This window comes from Ammospiza nelsoni, chromosome 22, assembly GCF_027579445.1.
Source record: "Ammospiza nelsoni isolate bAmmNel1 chromosome 22, bAmmNel1.pri, whole genome shotgun sequence".
NCBI classification, from domain to species: Eukaryota; Metazoa; Chordata; class Aves; order Passeriformes; family Passerellidae; genus Ammospiza; species Ammospiza nelsoni.
The window spans coordinates 6,211,659-6,226,733 of record NC_080654.1 but is presented as its reverse complement, the minus strand read 5'-3'; the positions used below and the strand labels follow the sequence as shown (position 1 = coordinate 6,226,733).

The 15,075-nt window shown below is 55.9% G+C and overlaps 1 protein-coding gene across 1 annotated transcript in view; it reads right to left on the bottom strand.

The window, feature by feature from the left end:
* Window positions 1-13,504, bottom strand: part of IGSF21 (immunoglobin superfamily member 21) — a 42,327-nt gene extending 28,823 nt beyond the window's left edge. The window contains exon 1 of the mRNA XM_059487556.1: window positions 13,002-13,504. Within this exon, the coding sequence (XP_059343539.1) occupies window positions 13,002-13,065 (64 nt within the window). The 5' untranslated portion in view covers window positions 13,066-13,504. The remainder of the gene's footprint in view (window positions 1-13,001) is intronic.
* Window positions 13,505-15,075: the final 1,571 nt, after the last annotated feature.

Below are 15,075 nucleotides of genomic sequence, written 5' to 3'. Positions count from 1 at the left end.
CCAGGCTGGGTCTGAGACGCCTCGTTTGATAAATGGAGATCATGGCCCTCATTTGCATCTATGCAAATATGCAAATCAGGCCTGATTCCTAGCTGCCAAACAACTCCCCCCAAGTTATTTAAGGCAGAATTCCCCAAATTGGTCGCTCCTCGATTTTATTGCCATTCCATGGGGTGAAGCCAATGGATTTTGGGCAAACGAGGCCCAGCAAGTGGGAAGTGCCACCTCTCATCCCAGATTTTCCCTTTTCCCTATAAACAAACCCTGTTCCTGCAGGATTTTCTCCACATCAGCTGGATTTTCCTGTTTTCCACCTGGAAGTGCTTCCGGCCCCAGTCTGGGCTGCAGGGCAGGAATTCCCTCCTGCTGATAAATCCCAGGAGGGAGTTCCTTGCTCCTTTTCCCAGCAGATCCCAATGACACTCGGGAACTGTTTAAAAAATCCCAATTTTTCCTTCTTTTCCCCCATTTTTTCCATCTCCCCCCAGCTGCCCCATGGATTTTCCATTTCCATGGATTTTCGTCTATCCCCAGAAAATCCCAAGCTCACCAGACGGGGATTTTTCCTACAATCCCAACTTTGCCAAGCGGGAGCGACCACCGACCACCAAATCCAATGGAATGCCTCCGGAATGGCTCAACATTCCCTGAAATCCTTCCATCAGAGCATGGTGCCTCCTCAACACCTGGATTAACCTGGATTAATGCTCCAAGTTGGAATGTCCAGGTGTCCTGAGGCTAAAAATTCCCCCTGTTCTGCTTTTCCCTGGTTTTTAATCAAGCAGCTCCACGGAAAACACAGCAGGATCTGATCTCCATGTGCAGATGTGGAATTAATCCTGAATTAAGTGTGGCAGGAGAAGGAGAGGCTGTATCCTAATCCTGCATTGAAAAAGATTGGAAATGGGATTTTTCCCCACATGATCAAATTCCCGGCTCTCCTTTTCCAGCAGCTCAGTTCTGCATCCTGACAAGGAAGAGATTCCTGCCAGCTGGATGCTCCTGGAGTTTCCCAGGAAGCTGCACCCTCTGAATGCCACCCCTGGGCACCAGGATTATGGAAAACCTCACCTGGAATAAAGGATTTTATCCCCAGATGGTGTTGCCGCACAAAATCCATCCCAGTAATGCAATTCCAGAACAAAAAAAAAGAGAATTACTGCACCCGGTGCTCCTTTTTCGAGTCTCAAACTGGAGCTGAGGGATTGGAAAATTGGGGAAAAATTCCCAAACCCCTGGCAGAGCTCAGTCAGTGGTTTGGGAGGGATTTGCCAACAGCAGCTGAGGATTTTCCTGCTGTTCCAGCTCTGTTGGGATGGGGATTATGGCACCAGCAGCCAATTCTGGGAAGCCACGGCTCGGGGTGTTAATCCCTGCTGGAGTTAATCCCAGCAGGAATAATTAACAGAGCAGGAAGGAGCTGGGAGCTGCTCCCTGTTCCTGGAAGTGCTCAAATCCAGGTTGGAGCAATGACCTGTGGAAAATGTCCCTGTCCATCCCAACCCAAAGCATTCCAGTGTTCCAGGTCTTTCCGTGCCTCAGTTTCCCCACTTGGGAAGGGGAAAGCAAAGTCTTTTCCAGCTCATCCAAGATCCAGGAAATTCTCATCCTGGAGTAACTGCAAGGTGTTATCAGAGTTCCCAAAAAAATCCCATGCTGGAATAACAGCAGGGGTTTATTAGAGATCGCAAAAAAATTATGGACTATTTTATTCCAGATAAAAGGGTTTTTTAGAGATCCCAGAAAATCCCATCCCAGAGTAACAGCAAGGGGTTATTAAAGATCAAAAAAAAAATCCTGGAGTAACAACAAGGGTTTTTGGTGATCCCCCAAAAATCCTGGAATAACAGCAAGGGGATAATTGGAGATCCCAAAAAATCCTATCCTGGAAGAAGAGCAGGGGGTTATCAGAGGTGCTGCTTCTCCCAAAAATAACCCCAGGAAAGAATTTTCCCACCCCAAACTCCCCAGTCCTCTCTAAAACTCCTTTTTCTCAGCTTTATCGGGAGACCCATAGGCTTGGGATGGGAAAAAGAGGGAAAATCATTAATTCCATTCAGGAAAGTCAGCAGGTTTCAGTTTGGATGACCCCGCTGAGTTTCCCACCAGTTCCAAGCAGGTCTTCCCAAACCCCGGTGGCCCTGGAGCAGGGCTGACCCTGACCTGGATAATGAATTCCCTGATTTATTTCTCCACTTGCAGGAAATCCAATTATCCCAGATTTTTGATTGGTGACAAACGAGGAGCCATCGATCCCCCCTCCCTCCCAGCTGTCGGCTCCGGGCGATCTCCGCTCCTTCCATCGATTCCTGCCCGGAGGAACTGGGAAGGGATCATTGTTAATGATATTTTGGGATTTTTTCCTTCTGAACTCTTTCTCTGGAGGCACAACCTCAGGCAGAGGAAGAGCAAAATTAAACCCAGTCCATGCAGGCATCCCGAGAGCTCCAAAATCCACTTTGTTTTTGGAATTCCGGGTGTGATGTGCGGCTTTTTCCCAAAAAAATGACCTGAGGGCTGCCTGGGGCACCTGGATTAGCCCCAAAGGGTCCCAGCTCAGCTGGAAAAGCCTTGGTATTCCTGAAGGAATGTTCTGGAGGGGGAAGGGAAGGGAAGATTTGGGAAGGGAAGGTTTGGGAAGGTTTGGGAAGGTTTGGGAAGGGAAGGTTTGGGAAGGTTTGGGAAGGTTTGGGAAGGTTTGGGAAGGGAAGGTTTGGGAAGGTTTGGGAAGGTTTGGGAAGGGAAGGTTTGGGAAGGGAAGGTTTGGGAAGGTTTGGGAAGGTTTGGGAAGGGAAGGTTTGGGAAGGTTTGGGAAGGTTTGGGAAGGTTTGGGAAGGTTTGGGAAGGGAAGGGAAGGGAAGGGAAGGGAAGGGAAGGGAAGGGAAGGGAAGGGAAGGGAAGGGAAGGGAAGGGAAGGGAAGGGAAGGGAAGGATTTTTGGGACAGACTCCTCCAGACCCTCCATGGAAACAGCCAAAATTCCCACCAGGATTCCCAACTCCAGAATTTGACCCTGGCCTGGAGATGCTTTTTCCAGGGACAAGGGGCAGCTGCATCCCAAACACTCCCTCATCCCTTGGGAATGTCGTGATCCCATACCTTGGGAACGCCATGATCCCATCCCCCAGGATCTCCCTGGCCCAACCCCATCCAGCTCCATCTTTCCCATCTTCTCCAGCCCCATTCCCTGGACAAAGCAGGATTGTGATCACCACTCCCTCTCCTCCAGATTCACACTCCATGATTGATAATCCCTCTGCACTCCTGGTAATTCTGCATCCCTAATGGGATTAATGGATATCTCCCTCTTCCAGCCCTGATTCCAGGCACTGATTCCTGACACTTCCTCCCTCCCACAGAGAGGATGTGCGGGGCTCTCCCCTTAATCCCGATCCATCTCCATGGGGCTGTTCCTTTAATCCCGATCCATCTCCTTGGTGCTGTTCTCTTCATACCAATCCACCTCCTTGGGGCTGTTCCTTTAATCCAAATCCATCTCATTGGGGCAGTTCCCTTCATCCTGATCCATCTCCTTGGGGCTCTTCCCTTCATCCCGATCCATCCTCACTCCGCTGAGAAATCACTGCTACTTAACACCTTTCCCTCTCCCAGCACTTCCAGAGCTGTCCCATTTTCTATGTTTGGCTTTTCCCGCTGATTCCAAAGACTGACAGAGCAAAATCCCAGCCCCGATTCCTCCTTTAGCTCTGCTTGTGGAATGCTGGCATTTTTGGGGATCTTTTCCCTCAAATCTGACATTCTGGGGGTTCTCCCACCCCTGAGATGGAGCAGAGCTGGAAAATCAGGAGGAGATTTTTCCGTGGCTCCATGTGGTGTCCATGACTCTCCTTTCCCAAATCCATCCCTATTCCTGCTGCAAAACTCCTATCCCAAAGCCCACCAGGACATAGAGAATCCTCAGACAAACCACACATTCCCATTTTTCATCCCAAATTTCCCTCCTCTTCCTGAAGACCCCAGCCTGACCCCCCAGCCAAACCAAGGACTGGGATTGGGAATAACAGCGGCAGCCAGACCTTGGAAAAGGGACAAATGCCCGGCAGAGCCTCAGATCCTCTGGACGTGCCGGGAGGCCGAGGCTCCGCGTTAATAAAACATAACCAAGCGTGGGATCATCCAATATTCCTTTAATTCAGTGCTCCCGGGAGGGCGGGAAGAGAGGCCGGGAATGCGGGAGGTTTTCCTGCTCAGCGGGGCAGAGAGGAGTGCCCGGGATGTTAAACAGCTGGAAAAGCCCTCCCTTCCCATTCCCATTCCCATTCCCCCACTGGAAGTGCCCTCCATTCCCTTTCTCCAGGCAGGAAGTGCTCTCTGTTCCCACTCCCATTCTCATTCTCATTCTCCAAGCTGGAAGCGCTTTCCATTCCCATTCCCATTCTCATTTCCATTCTCCAGGCTGGAAGTGCTCTCCTTTCTCATTCCCATTCCCATTCCCCAGGCTGGAAGTGCTCTCTGTTCCCATTCCCATTCCCATTTTCCAAGCTGGAAGCGCTCTCCATTCCCATTCCCATTCTCATTTCCATTCTCCAGGCTGGAAGTGCTCTCTGTTCCCATTCCCATTCCCATTTTCCAAGCTGGAAGTGCTCTCCATTCCCATTCCCATTCCCATTCCCATTTCCATTCCCATTCCCATTGTCTAGGCCTGAAGTTCTCTCCATTTCCATTTTAATTTCCATTTCCATTCCCATTTCCATTTTCCAAGCTGGAAGTGCTCTCCATTTCCATTCCCAATTCATTTTCCAGGCTGGAAGTGCACCCCATTCCCATTCCCATTCCCATTCCCTCCCTCCCCCCGAGATAAAATCATTCCAATCAAATCCTTTCAGCCCAAAAACTCTGGGATTTTTTTCATCCATTTTTTTTTCTCCTGGCAGGAAGCATGGAGCAGATCTGGAGCGTGATCCACGCAAACCAAGAACAGCGGGACCATCCCGACCATCCCATTGCCCGAACCCTCTCTCTCCCACCATGGAACCTCCCAGATTTTCCTGCCCTAAATAAAAACAACCCTGCAAATTCCAAGGAATGGGAAGGTTTAATTTGGGAAGCGCTTCCCTGAGCTCCTCTCGCCTTCCCATCCCCGTGCTAATTACATCAGAAATTCAGGAGGAATCCAAACAATCTCCACTCCTCACAAAGAGCTTCCCTACGGAAAAAGAAGCTGGAATAACGCAGAGAGACGCAAACAGAACTTCAAAAGGGTCACCAGGAGCTGGCGATAATGGAAAACATCTCATTATCCAATTCCAAAGGGAAGGACTCCGAGTGGAGCCGGAGCGCTGCAGGCTTTTCCATGCAGGATGGGCTCTCCGGGACCCTTGTTCCTGGTAGGAATTGCATCCTTTGGATCTTTTCTGGAACGGGATCTGCCCATTGCCTGGTGCTTTTCCAGCAGCAGATTCAGCCTCGTATCCCATATGGAAAATCTCATTCCCCAGCAGATCCAGCATTTCCATTCCCCATGGAAAATCCCATTCACCAGCAGACCCAGCCTGTTACCCCACATGGAAAATCCCACACAGTGGATCTATTTCCATCCATCCATCCATCCATCCATCCATCCATCCATCCATCCATCCATCCATCCATCCCCGATGGAAAATCCCACTCCCCAGCAGCTCCCTGGGAATATTTTGGGCTCCTTGGCCTTTCCCAGCCCCCCAAACCCTCTCACAGTCACGGGGTCCTCCCGCAATCCAGCATTCCCTGCTTTATTTTTAGGAGGAAAGCCAGGAAAGCAGCCAAATTCCACCCCCGGTTCTCGGGATGCTCCTGGAGCTGCAGAGGGTGGAATGAGAGAGCCCGTGTTCCCACGTGGATCCTGTGTTCCCACGTGGATCCCGCGTTCCCACACTTTGTGCGGCTCCATCCGCAGGGAACGGGGGCGGCCTGGCCTAAAAAAAGGAGGAAGATTCTCCACAGAGCAGGGGGAGAATCCCAAATCCTGGTCCAGGAATCCGGGCTTGGAATCTTCCAAAGCCTTGGAGCCGGAGCTTTGGAATGCTCTCTCCAGAGGGGCAAAGCTGGGCTGGGAATTTCCATCCCATCAAAATCCCTTCCCAAGCAATTCCCATCCAATCCATGGGGTTTTTCCAAAGGAAAGACACAGCCACGAAGGACTCGGGATGAGGAAGGGGAACATTTCCACAAGAGGCTCACAGGGAGCCCATCCACACCCCCCTTATCCCAAAATTGGGACAGTTCCAAGGATTTTGATGGAATTTGCTGAGTTGGATTCTCTGTGCCCCTCTCATGCTGTCCTAGTCCTGCCAGGAAAAGCCGGAGATTCCAAAATCCATGCCAGGACATCCCATGGTGACCACCACTGGCCAAAAATGTCCTTCCCATCACTGCCCTCTTTTCCAGGTTCCAGCTCCAGGAGAAATTCCCACCTTGGGACCAGCCTGGAATGAGCAGCCTCCAAAACAACGTTCTACCCATAAATCCAGGCTTATCCATGGAATTCATCCCAAAAACAAAACATTTCCATGGACTGGAGATTACAAGGAAGCAGATCCCCCCTCACACTTCATCCCACCCATCCCTCTGATCCCAAACTCCCCTCACGAAGCCTCTCCCTGGATCCAGCCCTTCCCTGGGACTGCAGATCCTTAGAAGAGGGAAAAGGAGGTGGAAAAGCAGGAGATGCATCCCACAGGAAGATTCCCAGCTCCTGTTTCCCCTGTCCTGGCTGGATGGGAGCAGCTCCTGGATTTATCCCTGAGCACAAGGAGATGGAGAGGGGTTTTCAATCCCCTCTGCCTGGAGAATATTGACCAAGGAATTATAAGAATGGGAAATTATTCCAGAGTTTTGGGCAGGAGACAAACAAATTCCCTGCCTCTCCTGATCCAGGTGGGATTTTCCAGATGGAGAAGCTCTCCCAGCACCAGAGGAGCCAAAATGTGTGGCCCGGAGGCCTGGAAGGGCCTGATGGAACCACATTCCCATCTCCACTCCCCCCGCTGGGCATTGTGGTGTTTCCTGGCATTTCCCCAACCTCCTTGGAGCTGAATCCCACCTGGGAGTGGAAACGAGGCACCTTCCCTGATCCAAAGGCTTTGGAGAGCCCCCAGTCCCCAATTTGATAAAGCCAACAATTCCAAGGATGGAACAACAGCCGCGGGTTGTTATCCGTGCCTTTGGAATCCGCCCGCCCTTGGCGCTCCCGCCGGATCCGGGCCCCGGCGCGCTGAAAACAAGCCCGTGATTGACGGGTTATTTTGGGAAAAAAAAAAGAGGGGAAAAGTGGGAAGCAGAGAATGGAATGGGAGCGCCAGCCACGAGCTCGGAACGAGCCCGGCAGCGCCGCACGAGCAAACAAAAGGGCACAGAGAGCAGCTGGATCGGGAAGGATTCCAGCCCCATCCGTCAGCTGCATCCCTCCCGCCGGGATCCGCCAGCCGGGAATTCGCACGGCCGGAGCTGCCTCCCAAAATTAAAGATTTGGGGGCCCCTTCCCTTGTTTTGCCTCTCTGTGGGGTCTGAGCACAGAGCTGGATGTGGTGGGGCTAAAGTCGAGGATTTGTCTTGGAAAATTGGGGAAAATTCCAGAAGTTCCCATCACTGGGAGCTGAGAGGGGGTGATGCTGCTTCATCCCCCCACACCTGTTCCAGGTAGGAATTTGTGCTCATTCCCAGCCATCCAGGGTGAACTCCCAGCTCCATTCCCACCTCCCTGTGGAGCTTTTTCCTTAGCAAGCATTGCCAGAGCCTTGAGAAGACCCTGGGCTCTGCTCAGCTGGATTCCCACTAAAATCCCACTTTTATCCCAAGAGCTTTTCCTCAGCAGATCCCGGAGCATGAGGTGAGAGCTGGTCAAGCATTCCCAAGACAAGGAAATCCCAGCAGGAAAGAGCATTTTGGTGGGAAAAAGCCATCACAGGAAACATCTCCATGGGAGGGGGAAGCTGGTGGGATCATTTGGATGCTCCAGGACCACCCATGGATTTGGGATGCAAGGTCCAGTGTTTGGAGGCACCTGAGGATCCTCCAGGCTTCCAGACCTGGAAAAGTCCAGGAGTGGCCCACAGGAATCTCCTGAAGTTTAACAAGAGCGGGGCAATCCCAGGATGGATCCAGGCTGAGAGAAGGACCTGGAGCAGGACAATCTGAGGATGGATCCAGGCTGGGATAAGCACATGGAGCAGGACAATCCCAGGATGGATCCAGGCTGGGATGAGCACATGGAGCATCCTGAGGGAAGGACCTGAAATGGAATGAGAAAATCCCAGGATGGATCCAGGCTGGGAGAAGGACCTGGAGCAGGACAATCCCAGGATGGATCCAGGTTAGGATGAGCACATGAAGGAGCTCTGGGAGAAGCACCTGGAGCAGGGCATGGAAACCACCCAAGTCCAGGGCTGATCCCAGAGCAGGAAAATGAGGAATTCTGCCCTCTGGAGCAAGCCCAGAGGAGGCTCCAGGGTGATCCAAGGAAAGGCTGGGAGAGCTGAGAACGTTCAGCTCGGAGAGAAGCTTTGGGTTGACCCAATTTTGGCCTTCCAGGACCTGAAGGAGCCGACAGAAAAAATGGGAAAGATCTCTCCAGAAGGGCCTGGAGTGACAGGACACAGGGAATGGCTCCACAATTCCAGAGGGGAAACTGAAATTAATTTTTGGGAAGGAATTCCTGGCTGTGAGGGAGGTGAGGCCCTGGCGCAGCTTTCCCAGAGCAGCTGTGGCTGCTCCTGGATTCCTGGGAATGTCCAAGGCCAGGCTGGACAGGGCTTGGAGCCACCTGGCACAGTGGGATCTGTCCCTGGATGTGGAATTCCCACCCAAAACATCCCGCGATTCCAAGGCTGAGCCCACGGATGGAGCTGGGAATATCTGACAGCCTGCACAGGGCAGGGGCTGCTCAGCTCCAGGATCAGAATTCCTCATCCCAGGCCAAAAGACACCAACATTCCCAAGCCAAACCCTACAACATTCCCGGGATTCGGTTTTGGGGGATGCCAACAATCCCAAAGGAATTTGGGCTTGGGGGACTTTGGAAACGCTCTGGGAGCAGCCACAGCTTTTCCAGGGAGAAATAAATCTGGGAATGTCTCCCCTTCCCAGAGATTATCCTGGAGAGGCACAGGGAGAGGGAAGATCCTCGCCGGAGCCGCGGCTTTTTCCTGAGCTCTGGATTGAAGTGGCGGCTCTGAAACGCAGCTGGTGGGAGGAGGGAAATTGGGCTAATTGCGAAAGGGCAATTAGCACAGCGAGGGGGATTTTCCAAAGGGGCTGCACGGCCTGGGTTTACCTGGAGAGGCTCCGTGGGAACGCAGGATTCGTGGAAATGGGAGGGAAAACTTCCCGAAAAGAGGATTTGATGGGAAAAGCGCGAACAGGAAGGGATGGTGGGAATGTGGGGTGGATTTTTGGCAAGTGCAGTTGAATTTAAAGCAGGATTTCACCCCTGCTCCTCCCTTTCCCTCACTCCCTCAGGACACAAATCCCACCAAATTCCTTCTCTCATTAAAAAGAAACACGAGCAGGTGACTCCCACCACCCTGGGGAAAGCCCCACACTGGATTTTCCCTTCATAAACGAGGGAAAATCGTCTTTTCCAGGCTGCAAAAGGATCCACTCGAGGGGCTCCCTGTCAGCTGGGAAAACCCCTGCCAGGAAAACCTCCGGGGGGAATGCAGAGGGGATAGAATTCCAGGTAAATCCCCAGCTGCAAAGTGCTGTTCCCATGCTGGGATTTTCAGGAATATCCCCAAGGACAGCTCCCTGCAAAGCCCAGGAGCTTCAAACACTTGAATTTTCCTTTTTTTTTTTTTATTTTTTCCCCACTGGGATTGAGAAGCAGAAGCCGAAGCAAATCCCACCGGGATAAAACCGCTGAAAATCTCCAGGAATTTGACACTTTGATCCCTCGCAGGGCGCTAAAACAGCCCCCGACGAGCCCTTTATGGGGCCGTATTTCAGACGGGGCTTAACGAGCCAGCCCTGATCCCAGAACCCACGGATCGGGGAAAAACGGAGCTTTTCCAGCTTTTCCAGCCCCTTTTCCAGGCACTCCTCTCCTTTTCCATGGTCCAGCGCTGCCTCCTCCGCGTGGCCTCGTTTTTCCCTCCTGACGGCTCCTTAACCCACTTAGCCCCGGCCCCGGCGGCTTTTTTTGGCAAAAAGGTTGAGCCGGGGACAAAAAGGGGGAGAAAAAAGCTGAAATAGCAGCGGTGATGCTCCCGGAGGGCTGGAAAACACCTCGGGGATGATCCCGGGTCACAAAAGGGCTTTTCCTGAGCGGGGGAGGGATGCAGAGCAGGGCTGGAAATTCCCCCCTCAAAAAAAGCATCCCAGGGATGATTTGTGGGGTGGGAAATGATTCCTGTGGATTCCTGGGGGATCCTCCGGGATGCGGATGAGGAGGTGGATCAGGGGACAATAAAAGCAGGAAAAATTCCTTAAAAAAAGGGGGTTTGGGGACACAAAAAGGGGATGAAGAGGGGGGAGTGGAGCTGTGCCCACCTGGATCTTCCCGGGGTCTGCATCCCTTGGATCGCTGTCCAGCCGGGATGGGGAGGGCACGGAGGGGAGGGCACGGCGGCGGCGGCTCCAGCCAAGGATGCCGTCAGCCAGGAAAAAGCCATCTGCCCTCGGAAATTCGGGAATGGCGAGAGCTGTGCACCCCCAAATTCGCGAACAACGCTCTGCCACCCCCCAAATTCAGGAGCAGCTCAGCCCGCGCTGCCCCGGGCAAAGGGAGGCGCCCCCAACCCGGGATTTGGCCGGGATTTGTGGCTGGCTGATGGAAAAACAGAGCTCGGGATGGGATTTTTGGGACAGCCGAGGCGGGGATCACAGAATTGCGGTGCGGTTTGGGTTGGGAACCCCAAAACGAGCGCAGCTTCCATAGGGAAGGAAATGCCGAGCACGGCGGATCCTCGGGATGCAGCCAAGTTCCAGCGGGGTTTAGGAGCCCAAACCCAGCTCGTGGATGCCCAAACCCAAACAATTCCCGACGCCGGATCCATCACTTCCTAACCCCAAACCCCTGCGGGCTCCCCGAGCTCCTCCAACCCCTTCACGAACCAACTTCGATCCCATTTTTCCCCCCTCACAAACAGAGATTCCCCCGCAGGAAATCAACAGCACGAGAGCAGCCGCCCGATCTGCGGCGAGGAAAAAAAAAAAAGCAGGAGAAGAGAGAGGCAGGAAAAATGATCCCTGCGCCAGTGACAGACAGCTGGAGCTCCGGGAAAGCCGGGGGGATGCGTTGTTCCTTGGAAATTGTCTATCCATGACCTTAAAACGGCGGCGGAGGAGAGCGGGGAGGGGAGGGGAGGCAGCCGGGGCTGGGTTTGGCACAAGTTCCCCCCTTTTCCCGAGCAGGTTTTTATTCATCCCCATGCTGGGATGCTCGGGATGCTGGAAAAGGGGGCTCGGAGCAGCAGCCGCAGCCCGGCAGGACCCGAACCAAGGGAAATGAGGCGTCCAGGGAATTCTCTTCCCGAGCTGGGTTCGGGCTGCGCGGTGCCCGAGGGATGGAGCGGGAGCAGGAGGGGAAGAATCGGCTCCTTTGTGTGGAGCTGGCCCCGCGCAGCCCCGCAGAGCCGCGGCTCCCCCGCCCCGCGCCCTGCAGCGCCCGGAGAGCACAAAGTCCATTTAAAAAATAAAAAAAAAAATAAAAAAAAAAAAAAAAAAAAAAAAAAACCAAAAAAGCCAAAAAACCGAGGAGATGCAGAGCAGGCTGCGCGCTCGCTCCTCCATCACCCAGCGCCTGGAAAAGCTCCCGCTTCCCTGGGCTCGGGAAGGAGCGGCCACCTGAGACACCCCCGAGCGGGAATTGGGGGAAAAAAAGAGGGAATTCGCCTCAAATGGGCACGCAATGAAATCCCACGGGTGGCCCTGAGGGTGCGAGGAGGGCAAAGTTTCCTTCCCCGGGTGTTTTCCCCTCTCTGGAGCCCCGGGTTTGGGGCTGGCGTGGGAGTCCCGGGGTTTTTGGGAGCTCCGGAGCTGCAATCCCCCAGGACAGCGGGGATTTGGGGGATGCTGCTCCTTGTTTGGGGTTTGGGCATCCCAAAGGGGCAGGAGGGGCTGCGACCCCCCACAAACTGAGCTGCTGGGGGTCCCCAAAGAGCAGCCACCCCTCCGTGGCTGGAGCAGGGCTGGGATGCGGGGGAGCAGCGGGGAAAGGGGACGCGGGGTGGCCCCATGGATGAGACCCCAGGTCCCCCGCACCCCAAAAACGGCGCCCCATGAGCGGCCCCACCCCAGTGCCCGGCTCGGGGTTTAGCAGCAGTGCCCGGGTAGGGGGTGCCCCATTAAAACCCCATTTTTAGGGGGTGCCCCATTAAAACCCCTGTGTAGGGTGTGCCCCAATAACAGATCCCACACCAGTTCCCGATTATGGGGTGCCCCATTTACAGATCCCACACAAGTTCCCGGTTATGAGGTGCCCCAATAACAGATCCCACACCAGTGCCGGGTTATGGGGTGACCCGTTATCAGACTCCACACCAATACCGGGTTATGGGGTGCCCTATTAACAGCTCCCACACCATTCCCGGCTATGGGTGCCCCATTTACAGATCCCACACCAATACTGGGTTATGGGGTGCCCCATTAATGACTCACACCCCAATACCGGGTTATGGGGTGCCCCAGTAACAGATCCCACACCAGTTCCTGGCTATGAGTGCCCCATTAACAGCTCCCACACCAATACCGGGTTATGGGGTGCCCCACTAACACCTCCAGACCTCATCCCCCCAGCACCAAACCCCAATTCCCCACTCCAAACCCGTTCTCCTCTCCGTGGGTGCCCCTCCACCCCCCAACCACCCCAAACCCCAGGGCGGGGACGCCGATCCCCAAACCCGCTCTATGACCGGAGGGGTGCGGGGGTCCCCCCATCCCTCCCGCGCCCCGGGGGTGTCCCTGGGGGTCCCCCCATCCCTTCCATAGCCCCGGGGGTGTCCCTGGGGCTGCCTCCATCCCTCCCGGGGTGTCCCTGTCCCCTCGAGGGGAGGGGGTGACACTCACCCAGCGCCAGGTGCCGCAGGTGCCAGAGCAGCAGCCACAGGGGCAGGGGGCTCATGGCGCGCATGGTGCCCGCGGGGGCGGCTCAGCGGGGCCCCCGCGCCGGGAGCCGGGCGGGCATCGCGCCGGGCACCGCCAGGGGCACGGCCCGGTCCGCTCCGGTCCGAGATGGGGCTCGGTCCGGTCAGGGGGAGGCGTCCGCGAGGGGATGGGAGGGGGCTTGGCCCGGTTAGGGGAGTCCGGGAGAGGAAGGGGCTCGGGCCGGTCCGCTCCGGGAGGGGGCTCGGTCCGGTCCAGGGGGGTCCAGGAGGGGAAGGGGCTCGGTCCGGTTAGGGGGGTCCGGTTTGGGAGGGTGCCCGATCCGGTTCGGGAGGGGGCTCGACCCGGCCCAGTTCGGTCCGGGAGGGGATGGGAGGGGGCTCGGCCCGGTCCGGGGGGGTCCGGGAGGGGATGGGGCTCGGCTCGGTCCTGTTCGGGAGGGGGCTCGGCTCGGTTCGGCGGTGCCCCCCCGGTGCAGCAGCAGCTCCGCCGCCGCCGCCGCTGCCGCCCTTAAGCCGATTTGGAGCAGCCGGAGCCGAGCGGGGCTGGAGCGGCCGCCCCCGGCCCCCCCCGGGCTGAGCCCGCCCCCGGCCCGGCCCCCGGGAGGGGCTGAGGGGGGCGGGGAGGAGAGCGGGGGGCGGGGAGGGAACGGGGTGGGGGGGGGATGGATGGAGCGGGGGGGGAATCACGGAGGGATGCGGGGGGATGGATCCGGGGGGGATGTGGGGGATGGATGCGGGGGGGAAAGAGGGGGAGAATCCGGGGGGGATACGAGGGATGGATGGGGGGGGTCGTGCCGGGATGCGGGGGGGGAATCACGGAGGGATCGGGGGATGGATCCGGGGGGGAATTCGGGGGGGATGAATTGAGGGGGGATGCAGGGGGGGATGGATTGAGGGGGAAATTCGGGGGGAGATGGATTGCGGGGGGGATGCAGGGGGAGATTCACGGAGGGATGGCGGGGATGGATTTGGGGGAGTGGGGGAGATGCAGGGATGGATTTGGGGAGTGGAGGGGATGCAGGGATGGATTTGGGGGGCTGGAGGATGCAGGGATGGATTTGGGGGAGTGGGGGAGATGCAGGGATGGATTTAGGGGGCCAGAGGATGCAAGGATGGATTTGGGGGGCTGGAGGATGCAGGGATGGATTTGGGGAGTGGGGGGGATGCAAGGATGGATTTGGGGGGTCAGGGGATGCAGGGATGGATTTGGGGAGCGGGGGGGATGCAGGGATGGATTTGGGGGTGCTGAGGACTGTGGAGGCTGGAAGGTGGGGAGGGGTCACGGAGGTGTCGGTGGGGGGGCACAGGACGGGATGGGGGAGGGGCGGTGACAGGAGGGGGGACACGGAGGGGTGGGGGGACAGGGATGGAGAAGGGGTTGGATGCAGGCAGGGATGTGGGATGGGGCCGGGACGCAGGGTTGAGATCTGGGATGCAGGGCTGGGATGTCGGATGTAGGATGGGATTCGAATGCAGGGTCGGGATGCAGGCACAGATTTGGGATGCAGGTTTGGGATGCAGGGCTGGGCTGCAGGGTTGGGATGCAGGCAGGGACCTAGGATAGAGGATGGGGTTGGGATGTGGGGTTGGGATGCAGGCAAAGATTTGGGATGTAGGGTTGGAATGCAGGCAGGACTGTGGGATACAGGCAGGGATGTGGGGCTCAGGATTGGGATATTGTCAGGGATGTGGGAAACAGGACAGGGAGCAGGATCCAGACAGGGATGTGGGATACACAATAGGTTGGGATGCAGGAAGGGCTGGGACGCAGGATGGGGTTGGGATGGCAGCAGGGATATGGGATGCAGGTAGGACTGTGGGATGCAGGATGAGGTTGGGATGTGGGGTTGGGATGCAGGCAAAGATTTGGGATGCAGGTTGGGATGCAGGCAGGGATGTGGGGTGCAGAATAAGGAGCAGGATACAGGCAGGGATGTGGAGTCCAGGATGAGATTGGGATGCAGGCAGGGATGTGGGATACAAGCAGGGATGTGGGGTGCAGGACTGGGATATTGTCAGGGATGTGGGATACAGGA